Raw genomic sequence first — 17687 nt, forward strand, 5'->3', positions numbered from 1 at the left:
GCCGAGGCTGGGCTCTTATGGGAGCGAATTTACATAATCCCGCCTCCGACTAGCCTGCTCACCCTGCAGGTACTTTGTCCTATTACTAGAGGGCATCATGCAAAAGTTAGGTCAAAACAGGGATTTATGATCTAGTTGGCAGATTACATTTCCTAATCTGCCCTTCTGGTTTTTCTTTTGCACTTTTAGGGGGTTGCTACTCGCTGTCTTATGGCAGCTTCAAAGGGCTCTTGAAAAGTAGAAGCAAAACATTATAATGAAACCTCGACATACTACAACAGGACGTATCCAGCTGGTATAAAAGGGAACCAGCATGACATTCTCCCCCCTCTTCCGAAGGAGTGAATGAGCACACAGTACAAGTAAGCAAGTAAAAATAACTAAATGTAATATTTTCATTTGTTTAAAAAAAACTAATTATGTACAAATATCGGTTTTAAAATGTGTTTTTGATTTCTTATTGCTATAACAATACCAGGAATACCTTTTATTATACTGGTATTTATTGATCGCAGACCTGGCTCCGAGAAGCAACAGAGCGATTTTCAGAGGAAACAACAAAACGGATATACAGCGGAGGTAGGATACAGAGGAGGGGTACAGATGTACCGGGTGGCATGGAGGAGAGGGGGTGGCAGGCGTCTAGCGAGTCAGGGGTACTAGGGGGGATGTGATGGCCTATGTGTTGAGGCGGAGAGATTTCCTTGAAGAGGTGGGTATTGATTTCTTTTTTGAATTGTAGGAACGTGGGGGCGAGTCCGATGCTGAAGGGGAGGAAATTCCATAGTTGTGGGGCGTAGGCAGAGAAGGCTTGTTTTCTAGTCCGTTCATTTTTGCAGCAGCGGATTTCAAGTCTGCACGTGTACTGGCTTCTGGTGGTGCGCTGTCTGCCAGAGAAGCAGAGTTTATCCACGATGTAGCTACGTCACTGGAGGGGCAACTGCCTTATAGATGATGCAGCAAGACTTAAAGGTGATTCATACGTGCAGTGGGAGCCAGTGAAGGTCGATGAGGGCCAGGGTGATGTGGTTGAATCTGCGTAGACCCTTGATGCGAGTGGCCACATGTAGGACACTTCTCAGGGGCACAAGGGTGGACGACAGGAGGCCTTCGAGGAGTGCATTGCCCCCATCCAGGTGGGATAGGACCAGTGTTTGAACATTGGATCTAAAGCTGTCTGGAGGGATGAAAGGCTTGACTTTTCACAGGAGGGAGAGCTGATAAGTTTTCTTAGCTATGAGTGTCTTGAAGGAGAGGTGTTTGTCGATGTGGAGCCCGAGGGACCTGGCGCGGGAGGTGAGCTCAGGTGTGAATGTGTATGGATGATTGCCAGGTCTGTATTTCAGGGTGTTCACTGTTGTTGGTGAGGAGTTGGAATTCAGTCTTGGAGGGGTTGAGCTTCAAGTATGCAATGGACATCCAAGATTGGATCAGCGAGAGGCAGGTTTTGAGCCTATGGATGTCCTTGATGAACTCGATCTTGTGGTCTAGCTGTGTGCCATCGGCGTATTGGTGGATGTTGTGTGCAGCTAGGAGGGCTCCCAGCAGCTCCATGTATAGAATGAGAATCACTGGGGAGAGGATGGAAACCTGCGCGACTGCACAGGTGAAGGGTAGCATTGGCGATCTAGAGGAGTCCACCTGAGTAAACTGCTGGCGGTTGGCAAGGTAACACTTGAACCAGCATAGAACATGGTTGCTGATCCTCATGCGCCGATGTAGGGTGTCTGTGAACACCTGGTGGTCCACTGTGTCAAAAGCGGCCGAGAGGTTGAGTAGAACCTGGAGGCACGTGTGGCCGTCATCAAGGGCATCGTTGACCACCTGTATGGTTGCTGTCTCCGTACTGCATCTGGGTCTGAAGTCAGATTGGTAGGTTGAAGGAGATTGTTGCAGTCAATGTTTTGCTGCAGTAGTGCAGCCAACACTTTCTCAATGATCTTACCTAAGAAGGGAAGATGGGTGATGGGGCGATAGTTACCTAGGTTGCCGGGATCCAGAGTGGGTTTCTTTAGTACAGGGAGGATTTGTCCTGTTTTTAGGGTCGATGAGAGGGTGCCTTGAGTTAGGGAGATGATGATGTCTAGGTAGGGAAGGAGAGCTTCTGCATGGAGGGGTCCTGAGGATGGATGCTGGGAGGATGTCGTCTGTATATAATGTGGCTTTGAGGGTGGCCAGGTTTTCTACCAGGTCAACTGTTGAGTGTCCTGAATGTTTTCCAGGGTGTGGACATTATGCGAGGAGAGATGTGAGGTGGGTCTGTTGGTGCAGAGCTGGTGTCTATGTGCTGGAGAATCTTGCTGATTTTGTCGATGAAGGTGTTGATGGCGGTGGATTTTCCGATGGAGTGTGGTATGTCAGGGGCAGGTAGCGGGTTGACGCAGTGCTTGACCGCTTTGAAGAGGGCTCGGCTTTTGTTGTTGGCTACTGCTATGGTGCTCTGATAGTAGGAGGCCGTGACTGTGTTGATTAGTTGTCGGCGGGTCCCTCGGAGTTCCTTGAGGAGTGCCAGGTCGGATGCGGTCCTGGAGTGGTGCCAGGTTTTCTCTCGTTTCCTGATGACTCTTTTGCTGAGGTTGAGTTCTTGCGTGTACCAGTGTGCTGATGGTTTCAGTTTGCAGGTGCATTGTTGTTTAAGAGGCATGTGTCTGTCGATGGAAGCTGAAAAGGTGGTGTTGAGTGCTTCCAGTATAGAGTTGCAGTTCGAGTTGGGGGTATTCGGTCAGTGTAAGGTGGAGTTTGGTGAGGGCTTCCACCGGGAAGTTCTTGAAGGACCTAAAGGTTTGATGGGTTTCTGCTGTGAGTGCTTGACTGGGGTGGTGTGCAGGGTGTTGAAAGGCACGGATAGGTGGTCAGGCCAGTCATGCGGGAGAGGAGAGCTGTAGGACGAGGATGTTAACTTTCTCGTGAATTGGTTCTTTTGTGTGCTTTGTGAGGGGGAGGGGGTCGGAAAGAACGCAGAGTGCTTCATTCATCAGTTTGGTGACCGTGTTGCTTGGGAGGTTGAAGTCACCTAGGAAGAAGATGTTGGTATGCGTGAGGGGGATGGTGGTGACCATGTCGGTGAAGTCTCTGATGAAGGTGGTGTTGGGTTTGGGTGGTCTGTAGATGAGATGGAAGGTGACTGTCAGGGAGAGCAGGAAGTGGCAGGAGAGGACTTCAAAAGAGCCAATGTTGTCAACGTCAAGTCTGGTGCAGGGCCACAGGGTCTTGTGGACGACTGTGAGGCCTCCGCCTGTCTTGTTCGGTCGGTCTCTGTGTTGTATGCTGTAGCCGTTGGGGACAAGGACATCTAGGAGGTGGGTAGAAGTGGGTGTCAGCCAGGTCTCGTGATGAAGATGACGTCAAGGTCCTGTGTGGTGATAAGGTCAGCGATGTCTGTTGCATGGGTGATAGCGGAGCGGACGTTGTCGAGCATCAGCTTCCGTGTTATGGTTGCTGGATTGTGTAGTCCATGCCTTAGAGGAGGGGCAATGTCATTGATGTTGGTGTTGCCTGATGATGGTGGGGATGACCTGTGGGGACGGAGGGAGAAAACACATGTTGGCGCGTACTTACCTGTTGTCGGAGCACAGGTTCTGGCCCTGGGTCCGAACAGGTCCAAACAGGAATTGCCCTTTTCTTTGTCTGCCCTTCACTTTGGATGCCCAGGCGAGAAAGGCCCTTGATCTAAGAGTTAAAGAGCACAAAGGAAGAGACCTGCTCACCATCTACCAAATACCTTGCCATTCTACCCCCAACTAAACCCACCACACTATTATTTGTACTTACCGATTTTCAGTCTTAAAGGTATATTTCATAATGGGAGGTAAACGTCTACTTCCCGCCCATTGTCCACTTCCTAACCTTCCCTAAAGCAAACTGTTCTTAGAAAGATTTATTTTTGAATTGATAGCTGAAGTAGAGGGATGTTTGCTTTCTTCATTGTTACATTATTTTCAATAGTCTTCATGTTTGGAGAGTGAGTTTTAGTGTGTACTCACTTGAACGCTAGAAAGTCTCTTTCCAATGTCTAGATTTTCATTGGTGTTCAGCTACCAGGTCCTAAGGGTGCTCCTCATGTTCAGGAAGGCCGTTGCTTTGCCCCACCCTTCAACCCCAATGCCTCTGAAAACAAAATGGGTCGAATGGACCTCACTGTGGTTCTAGCTCGAGACATCACAAGATCATTCCGTGCATCACTCAAGTGCTTCACATGAGCACTTCAAGCAACAGTACCACTTGTTCTTCTGTCCCTCAAAGCACTCAAAGCAGTGCAGTGCTTTTTATTACTTTTGCTTGGGTCATTACTAAGCGCAAACCTAGCTTTGCAAAGCAAGGGAACACTTTGTAGCGTAAAGGGAGAAACTAAAAAGGGGGAAGGAGGGCGGGGGGGGTTAATAAAGGGAGGCGTAGCATTGGAGCAGGGACCAAGAGATGAAGAGGTGGGGGTGATAATCCAGAAACACAGGCAACAGGGTGCTAGCACCAGATAAAAGTGGGAGGAACTCTGCGGTGACACAAACGGTTGCAGTCGCATTGGGCAGAAGGTGCGGTGGAGCTAGCAGCGAGTACACATAGAATTGGCGCGTTCATCTGATTTTAATAGCTGCTGTCCCCCATGAAACGAAATGCAGAACCAAGGTGAGGAGCACTATCTCGTGATGATAAAATGCCTGCCTCTACAAGTAACCCTCGTAAGAGGCTCCGAGCCGCTATGCATCATTGACTCACCATTGGGCCATCCTAAGCTTTCTTTTCTCCTTCTGTCCTGATCATCGGTGCAGTAGACTTCTTCTTCCCCTTTTATGCAGAATGAAATCATTTCATTGTCTGTTAGAGAAAAATGAAAATATAGTGTGAGACTAGGTAGGTATTGCTGTTATTAGGGCGGGTACATGGAGAGAAGGAGCACCTCTCTGCAGTGAAAACAAAGGGCCGTATTAGAGGTCTCGCCGCGTATATAAGACTATCACACAGTCAGAACAGAAGATGACATATACTGACACACACAGCTCACGTCAAGCCCCAGCAAGGATGCTAGGAATATTTAGGCCCGCTATAAAAGCCATCAGTCATATTAGGAACGTTCACTCAAGAGGCTCCATAACGTGCACAGAAAAGTCCTCTGCCAGGATAAATAATACACCTGGGCGGTCACGTGACAAACCAGTACATGCAATAACTCAGGAGGCTCCATAACAGAGGAACGATCGCCCACTGTCCAAACCCCGCATATGCAATAATTCAAGAGGCTTAGGAACTACCACTCAGTGTCCAAGCCCTCTACATGCAACAAATCAAGAGGTTCCGTACCATGTCGAGTACTCACTGTCAGATCCCAGTACATACAATAATCCAGGAAACTCCACAACATGCAGCTGAGGTCACCCATGTCGAAACCAGTACATGCAATAACTCAGGAGGCTGAGGAACTACCACTCAGTGTCCAAGCCCTCTACATGCAACAAATCAAGAGGTTTGGTATCATGTTGAGTCCTGTCCTACCTCAGTAGGTACAATAACTAAGGAAGCTCCATAATATACAGAGGAACGATTATCCACTCTCCAAACCCGGCATCCGTAGAGGCTGAGGAACTACCACTCAGTGTGCAAGCCCTGTGCATGCAACAAATCAAGAGGGTCCGTACCATGTGGAGTACTCACTGTCAGATGCCAGTACAATAATCCAGGAAAGTCTGCAACACGCAGCTGAGGTCACTCACCGTCTAAACCAGTACATCCAATAATGCAGGAGACTCCGTAAAATAGAGGAATGATCACCCACAGTCCCAACCCGGCATACGCAATAACTCAGGAGGCTGAGGAACTGTCACCCAGTGTTCAAATCCTGTCCAACAGATCAAGAGGTACAGTAATAAATTAAGATCTCACTGTCCGACACCAGTACGTACATAGTCCAGGAATGTTCACAACACACAAAAGAAGTCAAACTCTGCCTAAACCAGTACATGCAATACCTCAGGAGACTCCGGAAGATGCCGAGGTAGAAAACACCTGCTAGGACATGGCCTCCCTTCACGCAACCCCAACATTCATGCAATGCAGGAACATTTCCAACTCACCCGAGTTGCAGTTATCGCTCCCTCCTCCGAATTCCTCACCGAGATCATCAATGAAGATTGGTTCTGGCTCTTCTTCTTCTTTCCTCAAACAAATATTAGAATTAATGCATCTAATCCAGCACACCGATCATGTGTTTTGCACAATTCTGAACAAATGCATCTCTTCCCAAGAGAAGACGCGCATACGAAATGCAGCCCAGGTTTGTGACACATTGTCAGCGTTAAGGTCGCAGATGTGACCCATTCCAGTGCAGTGTTGGATCTGTGCCGTTCTTTACTGAATCAGACTTTTGAGCCATGAACCCATCAGATATGGCTTGAAAGCCACTGCAGCCTCCCCTCGCTCTACCCATAAAATGCAAGAAATGCCAACTAGCTCAACAGACATCCACTTTATTTGTATTCTCTTTATTAGCATTTTCAACAAAATAAACTTTTAAAAAAAAACATACCATGCAGATAGACCACAACAAACTAACAGCTGCACGCTTTGCAAGCAAAAAGATTTTGGGGGTGAATGTTCGAGTCCCAGTAGCCACAGTGTAATCAATGTCTCTGAGTACAATACACCTGTTTGTCTTTTTCTTTTAACCTTGTGTCTGATGTCCCCATCAGATTTTTGTAGTCTTTATGCATGCAGTCGAACCAGCCTGAACAGCCCAAACTACTAAACATTCAAAGAGAGCAAATGCATGCCAAACCCTCCTGCCTCCCCCTAAACTACGTATGCCCCCCCCGTCATCCCTGATTGTGCATTCCACCGTGCCCTCAGTCCTATTACTTAGCAACACAAGCCTCACAGTGGCATATCATAAGAGGGCGCAAACATCTGCTCAACCAATGCATTTAATGCAGTGACATCTGTAAGGAACTCATTGTTGCAACAGTAAAGACAGACACAAGTGATCACAGTTCAAGGGTGTTAATTTAACTTTCTAATGGTGAAATAAACGCCTAATCTAAACCTAAGATGGGAGCAAGCTACGAAGATCAAATAATAAGGCAGTCCTAGTCAAATAAAAAGGGCCTATACTAAAAAAACCTATTGCCAATCCTTATTACTAGTTACAAAAAAAAAGAAAAAAAAAAGGAGTGTGGGATAATGCTCACTAAATGATAAATCAGGATGGCATGGTTGGGTCTCCCTTCCACACGTTTGAGGCACGGGACAAGGCGGGACTCTCGAGCAAGGCACACTCCTGGGGCTTGACAACACGGGGTTCACAGTTCAGTTCAATGATATCAAAACCCCTTCAGAGGCTAAGTCTCTTTCCTGCAAAATTCTCTTGCCTTAGATGATTTGCTGATTAGAAGTGAGAAACAAAAGTTCTCTCTGATTTTCGCACCTTGGGTGATTTCTCTTCGCCCCTTGGATCTCCCTCCGCTGGGCTTGTTCATCCTTGTAAAAACAGGCCTCCTCCTGTTGGGTTCACTATGGCCTCTCAAATATCACTCGCAATCTTTAGGAGCCTTAATGTCCATTTAGACAAACAACAAGGTTACACTTTTGTTGATAAACTGTTCTCGGGTGTATTATTCTTCACCCCTTTTCGTAAAAATGACAAACAAATGAACAAACAAAAGTTCTTTGGCCGATTGCTCTTCATTCCTGGGATCTCCCTCTGCCAGGCTCGGATCCCTTCTTGCAATCGTTGGGCGATTGATCATCGGCCCCTGGGATCTCCCTCTGCCGGGCTCGGATCCTTTCCTGCAAAAATGGGCCTCCCTCTTTCGGGTTCACTACGGCCTTTCTTCAACACAGTTCATGTATTTCTAAAACAGTTCATTTATTGCTCATTCTCATTAGAAAGCAGGGTTTTCTTTCTGCTAGCTTTCTCTCGGCATCCCTCTGTCGGGATCACACTTGCCTTATTGTATAGTTCACAATCTTACTGGCAACGGGTCAGAGAATTTTCCGATTGTACAAGGGATTTGACGTAACCCTTGTAGGACCCCTCTGATACCACATGTAACCCTTTCCTAGGGCCTTGTGGTTCTTGTAGTTTCAAAAAACAAGTCCCGGTCAGAACCTTTCGAATGAGCGCCCACGTGGCGCCAGACCCCTCTACACCTGGACCTTAATGATGCTTTCTTTAAAGTTCAAACATACACACAAGTTCTTTCTTCTTGCGTTCAAAATGTTGCTACTCCCAACCTTGGGCTTAACACAGTTTGGTTTGATATCACGCCAGCTGTAACTCCCGGTCTTACTATTTCCCTTCTGGAGGCTTTGCAGGTCTGAGTTAAAAAGCGCAAGGGCAATTCCCTCTTCATTGTCCTTCCAGGTCTCACTGTCTTTCTTCTCCCTTTGTACTGCCGGTTTGGTTTAGCTGTCTCCTTGTGCGTTCGGCCTTGCTCGACGTGCGCTTTTCTGCTCTGCCTTTTATCCCTGTGGGGAAGGTAAAAGGCTGTCAGGTGTGCGTGGTTATTGTCAATTGCCTGACTCGAGTGTTGGGACATGTCAGGTAAATAGCTCTCGTGTTAGACCGCTGTCTGTTACCCTTTGAGAAAGTGTTTGTGTGGAAAAAGGGGGTGGGGGCAGAGCTTCTAAACATCCTACAGAGTAGGATGGGGAAAAGTTGTTACAGGGAAACAGGGAAGGGGATACCGCGTCTCAACCCTCTGTGTCCCTCTTCCACTCCCCGAAGACCCCCGCCCAGGTGATTTCCCCCCCTCCCTCCCTACTTGTCCATCCCCAGGAACTGGATCCAATAGCGATGGCCGTGTCCTGGCCACCTGGATGACAGTTCTCCAGGGACCAGTGGGTGAGACACCTTTGGGTTTCTCACAGTCAGTGCCCGTTTCCCTTAGGCCCCTATACACTGCCCTATACCACCGTTTTCGCCCCTTACCAGTTCTGGGATCACCCCACCAAACCTCTATGCGGATACTCCCAGAAGACTTCCAAGCCAGCGCTATTCTGCGCTTTGCCAAAATGCTGATGAGGTCTTTCATCTTCGTTATATGCACCTCTAATCGCCGCCTTGGGAACAGCCCCAGCAGGCATGCCTCCGGTGGTGACTCATGCATTGCTATCCCTCCCTTGGAGGCCCTATTCGCAATGTACTGCAAGAACCCCTGATTACCAGGCATGACCAAAACATATGTGACATGTCCACCGACTTGCTCATGCATCTTGGGTAGCTTTGCTCCCCCATCTCCCAGGAACCATGAAACGACCCATGGGATCATGTAAGCTCTGTGTGTGATCAATCGCTGTAGCTGTTTAAATCTGGCATTCCTAGATACCCTTTGCGCGTACATCAGTACCATGGCCCATTCCCCAGCCGTAAAGGCGTGGCCTACCTTCTCCTCCTGGCTGCGAGGTCTGACTTGCAGAGCGAGTCCCTTATCAAATCGTACAGCCTGGAAATCACATGCCCCCCCCCCTCTGTCATGGTCATACAGAGAGTCCAGCTTATTGTCCCCTGCACATCCTTCCCTGATATCCCACCATCTAGTCACAACCACCTTAGTCACTATCGTATGTCAAGAATTGTCCCTTCGATATGCCATAGGTTTCCATCAGCTCAGGAAAGCCCAGCATGACCCCTTCCTTGCACTGGTCGCCCAGGATCATGACTCAATTTCGTTCCCAATGTAGTCTAATGTTTTGAACCACCTCCTGACTCCCTCCAATGATGACCGCTAGCGATACATTGGCAGAATACAGGACCCGCTTGCCCACCAACCTCCATGACCTGTCACACAGCTTTCTGCCCAGTGTGACCAAGGCAGACGTTCCCACTCGACCAGCTCCGGTCACCGAGTCATGGGGTTCTGACAGAGGCTCCCGCTATCCATGATGGGTGGCACGGTGCTGCTTACCGGCACCGTTGTTACCGGACCGGCAAACTTGTAACGAGGCCCAGTGTCCTGGGAGACCTCGTCAGCCAGGCAGGTCACTACAAACTACAGTTGTCCGGCCAGGTAGTATGCCTCCAAAAGAAGCAGCTTAATTCCCCCCTCCTTATGGTCCCTCCTAAGTGCATTTAGAGATATTTGCTCCCTCCCCCCCAGATAAACCCTCTTACTACCGAATCAAGTTTGCAGAAAAATAGTCCCAGGATCCCATACGGTATATTCACAAAGTGATAGATCAGACGTGGCAACACAACCATTTTAAGCAGCCCCGTGCCACCCATGATGGATAGCGGGAGCCTCTGTCAGAACCCCATACATTTCTCAACGTCAGAGAGAGCCCTCAGTGGGTTAGCCGTGTGTTCCACTCCAGGGTGATGGTAAATATCAACCCCCAAGTATCGAAAGGAGTCCACCGCCCACAGTATCCCTACATTTTGTAGCTGCTGCTGCCCTAGTGTCGCCAGACCTGCCAACGGAAACAGCTTCAATTTCGTTTTGCTTATGGTTATGCGAGATAGCCTTGCAAAGCCGACTAGTATGTAAGGTAGGTTGGATTCCGGGTCCTGCATGTAAAGCAGAATGTCATCTGCTTACAGCAAAACCACGTGCATGTGCGTCTCAATTGGTATGGCTGCGTCCCTAAAGTCAGCCCTAAGAAAGGCCGCCAGCGGTTCCAGCACCAAGATGAACAACATGGGGAAGAGATCTTGGCTGCTGCCAGTATTTGGAAGTAACATGGCCAGGGATGTCTCCAGGTCTTGGCTGCTGCCGGTATCTGGATGTAACATGGCCAGGGATGTCTCCAGTTCTTGGCTGCTGCCGGTGTCTGTGTAACGCTCACCTGAATCCCTCGGAGGCGCAGGTCTGGGCTGGGGGTTCTCGGAGTCTTCTAGGGTCACGCGCAGGCCTCGAATGCCACCCTGGAAAGGCCCTTTCCTCACTGAGATCTTGATCTGAAGGGTGAGGTGTCTGCAATTATGAGAGCAAGGGGTTAATATGGATATATAAGCCTGACTGGGTAAGCTGCCTCCCCCTTCCTGGTACTCCCAAGTAGTTCGTAGGCTAAATGTGCTCACCTTATGTAGGTGAAAGCGGAGCTCTCCATCCTGCGTCTGTGCAGGGTCGCCGAAGCCAGTTACTTCACTGGTTAATTGTCCAGCCTCTTGGTTGCAGAGGATGAAGATTTGGAGCTAGGCCGTTGTTAGCAGCACGAACGGCGGTTGCTTGAATATGGAGATCCGGAGAGCGATGGAATGGCGAAGGTATTGCAGGCAAGTAAGTAGAAAATGTCAATTCGAAGTTAAAAGCACTTCTTAATGTCTCGTTTCCTTTTTCAGGTCGCAGAAGCAGCTGGGTAGAAAAATGGATGTCGAGGAATGCACCAAGGAGTGAGAAAGATGAGCGCTGCCCAAAACACGTGCGTATAGATGGAGTTTTGTATTTCTTAATGATGTCCTTTTGTTTTGCAGATGCGAGTAGCAGCGTCGGCGGAGGTGAGAAGAATGCAGCGCAGGTAAGGAAAGTTTCACGGAGGTTTACTAACCAATGTCTTTGCTTCCACAGGGTGCCGGAAAAATGGAAAGCTGCAGCCCGTGGCTTGAGATGCACCGATGGACTTGGTAAGTGCTGCGCTGGTTTTTATCTCGTGCTAACCTGGTGTTCTTTTCCCTTTTCAGATGCTGCTGGAGACGAAGATGGTATTTCGGAAGGTAAGATTGCGGATTTCTCTTCCCCAGATGTAGAAGTTGAAGATTCTCTGGAGCGACACAGTGAGCGTCCTGCTGCTATTGCAGAATAACGCGAAGCACGCTGCTCTGATCGGGCGTGGTTTAAATAGCTTACTGGAGTGCTTAGGTGTCTCCTTCCACAGCAGCCTCGCCCAGGTAAGAAGTCCCAGCTTCCAGAATAGTTCCATTATCCAGTCCCAGGGAGTGGTGCTGGCCACACCCAGAAGGTAAAGTAGTTCCAGCCATGGATGGATGAGGATTTCATCCTGCAGGTGAGTGAGCAGCATGGTCTGCAGCAGGTAGGTCCACCCAAGCACCATTCCTTACATCATGAGCCCGGCACGTCCTGTGCCGGGACTGGGTCCCCTTATGAGCCTGGCGCCACTGGCGCCAGGACAAGGTCCATAAGGCCCCTATGGGAGCCGATGGGTGCCTGGAAATGAAGTTGTGACCCAGCTTCCGAGGCAGTTGGGCTATACCTGACTCCTTGGAGGCTGCGGTCATGACAGCCTGGATGTAACATTGCCAGGGATGTCTCCAGGTCTTGGCTGCTGTCGGTGTCTGGATGTAACATGGCCAGGGATGTCTCCAGGTCTTGGTTGCTGCCGGTGTCTGAAGGTCCATTCCTCTCTCTGCGCTCTCCTTGGTTGGCTCTTGCGGCAGTTGTTGACAGGCATGTTCCTTCCTCTCTCTGCGCTCTCCTTGGATGGCTCTTGCCGCCGTAGGCGACAGGCAGCAGCAGTGTGGATGACCCCTCAAATTCTTTGTTTGGGCTGGGCTGCGCAGGTGTGGCCCAGGGAATCCAGGTGGACCACCTAATATGGGGCCCCTTTTGTTATGTTCAACCCCCAGGAGGGCTAAAAACATTTAGCGAACCCCTGACGTGGGGAGAGCCGGTAACTTAATGAGCCCCGGGCCTGGCGGTGATTAATGACCACCTGGGGGAAGACCAAAGAGATGTTGATTAGGCAATTCCCTGCCTGTCAGGGGAATGCCTTCCTTGAGGACCGGGCTGCGCCGGTCTATCAGCACGGAGCGGAACACCTCTAACCCTGCTGAAGGGTTCACTAACTGTCAACCAGTGTCAACCAGCACTCTGTTCGCACCGGCACCGTTTTTCTTTCTTTTTAGTGTAATCACGCAAGAGTCCCTTACTATAATCCTTTTTTACCTATTTCCTGGTCCCCAGCGCAGCTCTTGCTCTGGGGATTTCAACTTGATCCTAGCAGCAAACGGAAGCCAGTAGAGAGATTTTAGAGCTGGAGAGATGTGGTCCCTGGGCTTGAGGCCAAGGATAAGTCTTGCTGCCCTATTCTGGATTAGCTGGAGGGGTTGTGGAGAGGAAGAGGGTAGATTCGGGAAAAGGCGATTGCAGTATCCTCTTGCAAATAAAAAGAACCAATGGCTGAGAGGCAGTATAACACTTAAATTACGGATCTTGCTAATTAGAGAAAAACAATACTATGTGGCTCCCCTATCCAGAGACCAGTAGAAGAATAATATGTGCTTTTGCTCATCTACTGTTTAGAGGCCACACTTGCTGCCTCTGAAATATCCACATTGTAAGGGCAACTTGGCCATACATTAATTCCTGAGGCCCCTCCCAAGCTTGTCTTTTCCGGAGGTTTTGGCTTGTTGGGAAAAGCCCGATGAAATTTTAGGACTAGACGAGGTGCATGTACATATTCTGAGGGTTCCCAAGATCTCTCCTAGGGTCCATACCCCTTCCAATCAATCAAGTAGTATAGTTTTGATTTGGAAATTTTGGAGTCCAAGATGTCTCGAATTTCAAATTCGGATTCTCCGTCAACTTGGATTGGCTCAGGAGGTTTAGTCAAACGGGTTCCGGGTTGCACAGGTTTCAGGAGAGAAACATGGAAGACAGGATGTATCTTCATTCGAGTAGGTAATTCTAGTTTGACAGCCACTGGGTTAATCACGGCCGTGATCGAGTAGGGTCCTAAATATCTTGGGTTGAAGGTGCGTGGCTCTTTTAAAGATAAATGTTTAGTGGACAGCCAGACTTGATCTCCTTTTTGATATTGAGGAGCCTCTTTTCGATGTTGGTCTGCTCCTTTTTTGTATGATTCTTTAGCTCGTTGAAGATGAGCTGTGGCTTCTTTAAATGCTTGAGTTATCGTCGAATGCAGATGGTCAACAGCAGGTGTTCCGAGAGCTTGAGGTGGGTCCAGATTTGAGGTTCGAGGATGACTTCCATACAGCAGGAAAAAAGGGGTTTTTCCCGTCCCAGAATGGATTGAATTATTGTAAGCGTATTCAGCAATCCAAAGGACATCCTTCCAAGTACCCTCGGATTGATGCAACATGCAGCGCAGATATTGTTCTAAAGTTTGGTTAGTTCTCTCAGTCTGCCCGTCGGTTTGAGGGTGATGGCTGGTGGAAAGTCGTACATCAATTTGTGCTAAACGACAACAACTCCGCCAAAAATGGGAAATAAATTGGCTCCCTCGGTCAGAGATTAGTACTAAAGGGAAACCGTGCAACCGGACAATGTTTTCAAGAAATTCTCGGGCTAGAATGGAAGCTGTAGGTAAACCCTTCAGTGGGATAAAATGAGCCATTTTTGATAAAAGGTCCACGATCACTAGAATTGTGTTGTATCCGGAGCAAGGGGGTAAATCCGTGATAAAATCCATCGAGAGCGTGTGCCAAGGGCCTGGTGGAATGTCTATTGGACGTAGTAATCCTGCTAGTTTTTCCTTCTGACGCTTGTTTTGTGCACAGATACCACAAGAAGCCACACATTTTTTAACATCTTTCCTCCAAGATGGCCACCAAAAATGCCTTTTAATTTTCTCTGAGGTTTTGGCAACTCCAGGATGTCCTTCCATTAGAGAATCATGGTAGCAGATGATGACCTGTTTTTGTAAGTCAACGCAGGGTAAGAATAGTCTTCCTTGGAAATACAATAGGTTCTGATCTATTGTAAAATCCTTTCCTTTCAATTGCCAATTCGATGACTCTTCGGGAGTTATGAGTTGATTGACCCTTGCTTTAATCTCTTCGAGGGATAGTGTGTTGATTGCTCCTAGTATCTTTTGTTCAGGAATTATTGGCACCGGCTCCGGATTAGCTGTAAGTTCGTCTACCCCTATCCGGGAAAGGGCGTCTGCTTTTCCGTTCCTAACGCCTGGTCGATATGTGATTACAAAATCGAATTCTGCGAAGAATAAAGCCCAGCGTAGTTGCCTCGAAGATTGAGCTTTAGCTGACTTCAGGTACTGGAGGTTACGGTGATCCGTGATTACAGTTACTGTGTGCCGGGCTCCCAAAAGATAATGCCGCCAGGCCTTAAAGGCGGACTTAATTGCCAAGAGTTCTTTGTCCGTAATTGTGTAGTTGATCTCAGGAGCCGAAAATTTGCGAGACCAAAAGGCTACAGGGTGTAACTGGTGCGTTTCGGGGTCTCTTTGTGACAGCACCGCCCCCATTGCAAGACTGGAAGCGTCTGTCTCGACGATGTAGGGAAGTTCTGGACGGGGATGCCTTAAGACTGGAGCAGAGATAAATTTGGCTTTTAATTCTTGGAAGGCTTGTTCGGCTTCTGGAGTCCACTCGAATTTGTTATTCTTTTTCAGAAGAGCCGTGATAGGTTGGACTACCCGAGAGAATTCAGGAATGAACCTTCGGTAAAAATTAGCGAAGCCCAGCATGCTCTGTACACCTTTCACGGAAGTTGGGGAAGGCCATTTGGTGATAGCATCCACTTTTCTTGAGTCCATGTGAACTCCGTTGGGTGACAAGATGAACCCTAAAAATTCCACTTCCTTTGCGTGAAAGGTGCACTTCTCCAGTTTAGCAAACAAGCGGTGTTGGCGAAGTCTCTGTAAAACCGCTGTGACGTGTCTACGATGATCAGTTTCTGAGGCTGAGTATACCAGGATGTCGTCAATATAAACGACTACGCACACATCAATAAGTTCTCTGAGGACATCATTCATGAAAAACTGGAAAGCGGCCGGTGCGTTACATAGTCCGAAGGGCATTACTTGATACTCAAATAATCCATATTTAGTGCGAAAGGCCGTCTTCCATTCGTCGCCCTCCTTAATGCGTACCAAATGGTAAGCTCCTCTGAGGTCTAACTTTGTGTATATGCAGGCGCCTTTTACCTGGTCCAATAATTCAGGAATCAAGGGCAACGGGTATCGGTTTTTGACTGTAATCTGGTTCAGGGCGCGATAATCGATACAAGTTCTCAGGTCACCTTCCTTTTTCGGGACGAAGAACAAAGCTGAGGAAGCCGGGGATTTCGAGGGGCGGATGAATCCGTTAGCCAAGTACTGGTCCAAGTATTGCCTGAGATGGAGGTTTTCTGGTTCAGTGAGGGCATATATTCTACTGCACGGAGGGGTGGACCCAGGTATTAGGTCTATCTGGCAGTCGTATGACCGATGCGGAGGCAGGGTGTTGGCTTGATCTTTCTGAAAGACGTTGCTGAACTCTTGGTATTCCAGAGGTAATCGGGGGTCCTCGGAAGTGATGGCTGCTAGCTTGATTTCGGGCTGAGGATAACAGGTTGAAGCGCATTCTGGAAACCAAATTACCTTGGCTCGCCAGTCTATCTGAGGATTGTGCTTTTCCAACCAAGGCATTCCCAGAATCACCTGAAACTGCGGGGCCTTGATTACATCAAACACGATCTTCTCCCGATGTCCGTCTTGACATAACAACGTTACCTCCATGGTGGTATGAGAAAGTGGTCCGGAAGCTATTTCAGTACCATCCACTGTAGTGATTACGTCCTTTACCATCTTGGGACGTAGGGGAAGATCCATCCTGATAGCCAAGTCTTGGTCCACATAATGACCAATTGCTCCGCTATCAATGTATACTTTGATAGCATGCATGCGATCTGGTCTATTGGGACTTATGAGGGCCATAGGCATTACCAAATGCGAGGTCAAGGAACTGGTTTTAACGCTCGGCAAGCGGACCTCTACGCTTGTCGGGCGAGGTCGTTTCCCGATTCCAGTTTCTCAGCATTTTTATCAGAAACTCCTACGGTCTTCTTGACCGGTTTCACTGAGCAATCACGAAGGAAATGTCCAGAATTCCCACAGTATAGGCACAGCTGTAATTGCCTTCTTCTTTCCGGTTCTTTCTGAGTTAATGGTCCTTTTACTACTCCTATTTGCATTGGTTCCACGGAGTCATTCCCTTTAGCGGAGCTCTGAGGTCTTGAAAGTACCCGGGTTTCAAATCTGGATCGATCGGTCTTCCTGTTCTGTAGCCGATGATCTAATTGGACTACTAGGTCGATATAATCTGAACAGTCTTGTGGCGGATTAACCACCTGTGCTAAAACGTCTTTAAGTTCCCCACGTAGACCTCTGTAGAAGAGCGTGATTCTCTTATCTTCAGGCCACCTGGTCTCAACCACCAGTCTATTAAAGGACGCTATGTAAGCCAGGAGATCCTGATTACCTTGTCTGAGTGACAGGAGTTCATTGTTCAAGGCCTGCCCCTGTGAATGTCTTGCAAACAACTTTTCCATACTGGTCTGAAAGTCTTGAAAGTTATAGAGGAGCGGGTCATCCTGTGTCACAAGAGGAATGGACCAATCTGCAGCACTACCGCTAAGATAGGAAAGTACAAACGCTACCTTGGTTTGGTCCGTTGGGAATGCGGCGGGTCTACACAGAAAGTGCAAGCGGCATTGATTGATGAATACTGCATATCGCTTTGGATCACCGGAAAAACGTTCGGGCGGGGCCAAAGGCACATTCCCTGGCAGATTAATTTGCACCGGATTACTTGAGGTTGTAGGAGTGCCGCCCCCTCCATAGGGAGGCAGTGGCGTCTGTCCCGCTTGAGCCTGTAGCAACTGTCTGGCCAGATCATCCGTCCGTTCCTTGGCAATGATCAACTCCCTTCGTAAAGCGTTTGTTTCTTGGCGAGATGCGTGTACTTCTGCCCTTAGTTCCCCAAGCAATTGAGCCAGTTGATCTGTGTCCGAGGTTTCCATTGCGCCTGGGTGGGAAAATTGCGGTAGGCTTCGCGTTCTGTA

At 48.5% G+C, this 17687-nt stretch overlaps 1 protein-coding gene across 1 annotated transcript in view; it reads right to left on the minus strand.

Moving 5' to 3' along the window:
- LOC138473372 (zinc finger protein 75A-like) overlaps positions 1 to 17687 on the minus strand; it is a 277160-nt gene that overhangs the window by 18091 nt on the left and 241382 nt on the right. Inside the window, exons 4-5 of the mRNA XM_069612061.1 lie at positions 6066 to 6143; positions 4714 to 4812 (exon numbers count right to left, since the gene is read on the minus strand). Coding sequence (XP_069468162.1) covers positions 4714 to 4812; positions 6066 to 6143 — 177 coding nt within the window. The remainder of the gene's footprint in view (positions 1 to 4713; positions 4813 to 6065; positions 6144 to 17687) is intronic.

This window comes from Ambystoma mexicanum, chromosome 8 (assembly GCF_040938575.1).
Source record: "Ambystoma mexicanum isolate Mex_15411 chromosome 8, UKY_AmexF1_1, whole genome shotgun sequence".
NCBI classification, from domain to species: Eukaryota; Metazoa; Chordata; class Amphibia; order Caudata; family Ambystomatidae; genus Ambystoma; species Ambystoma mexicanum.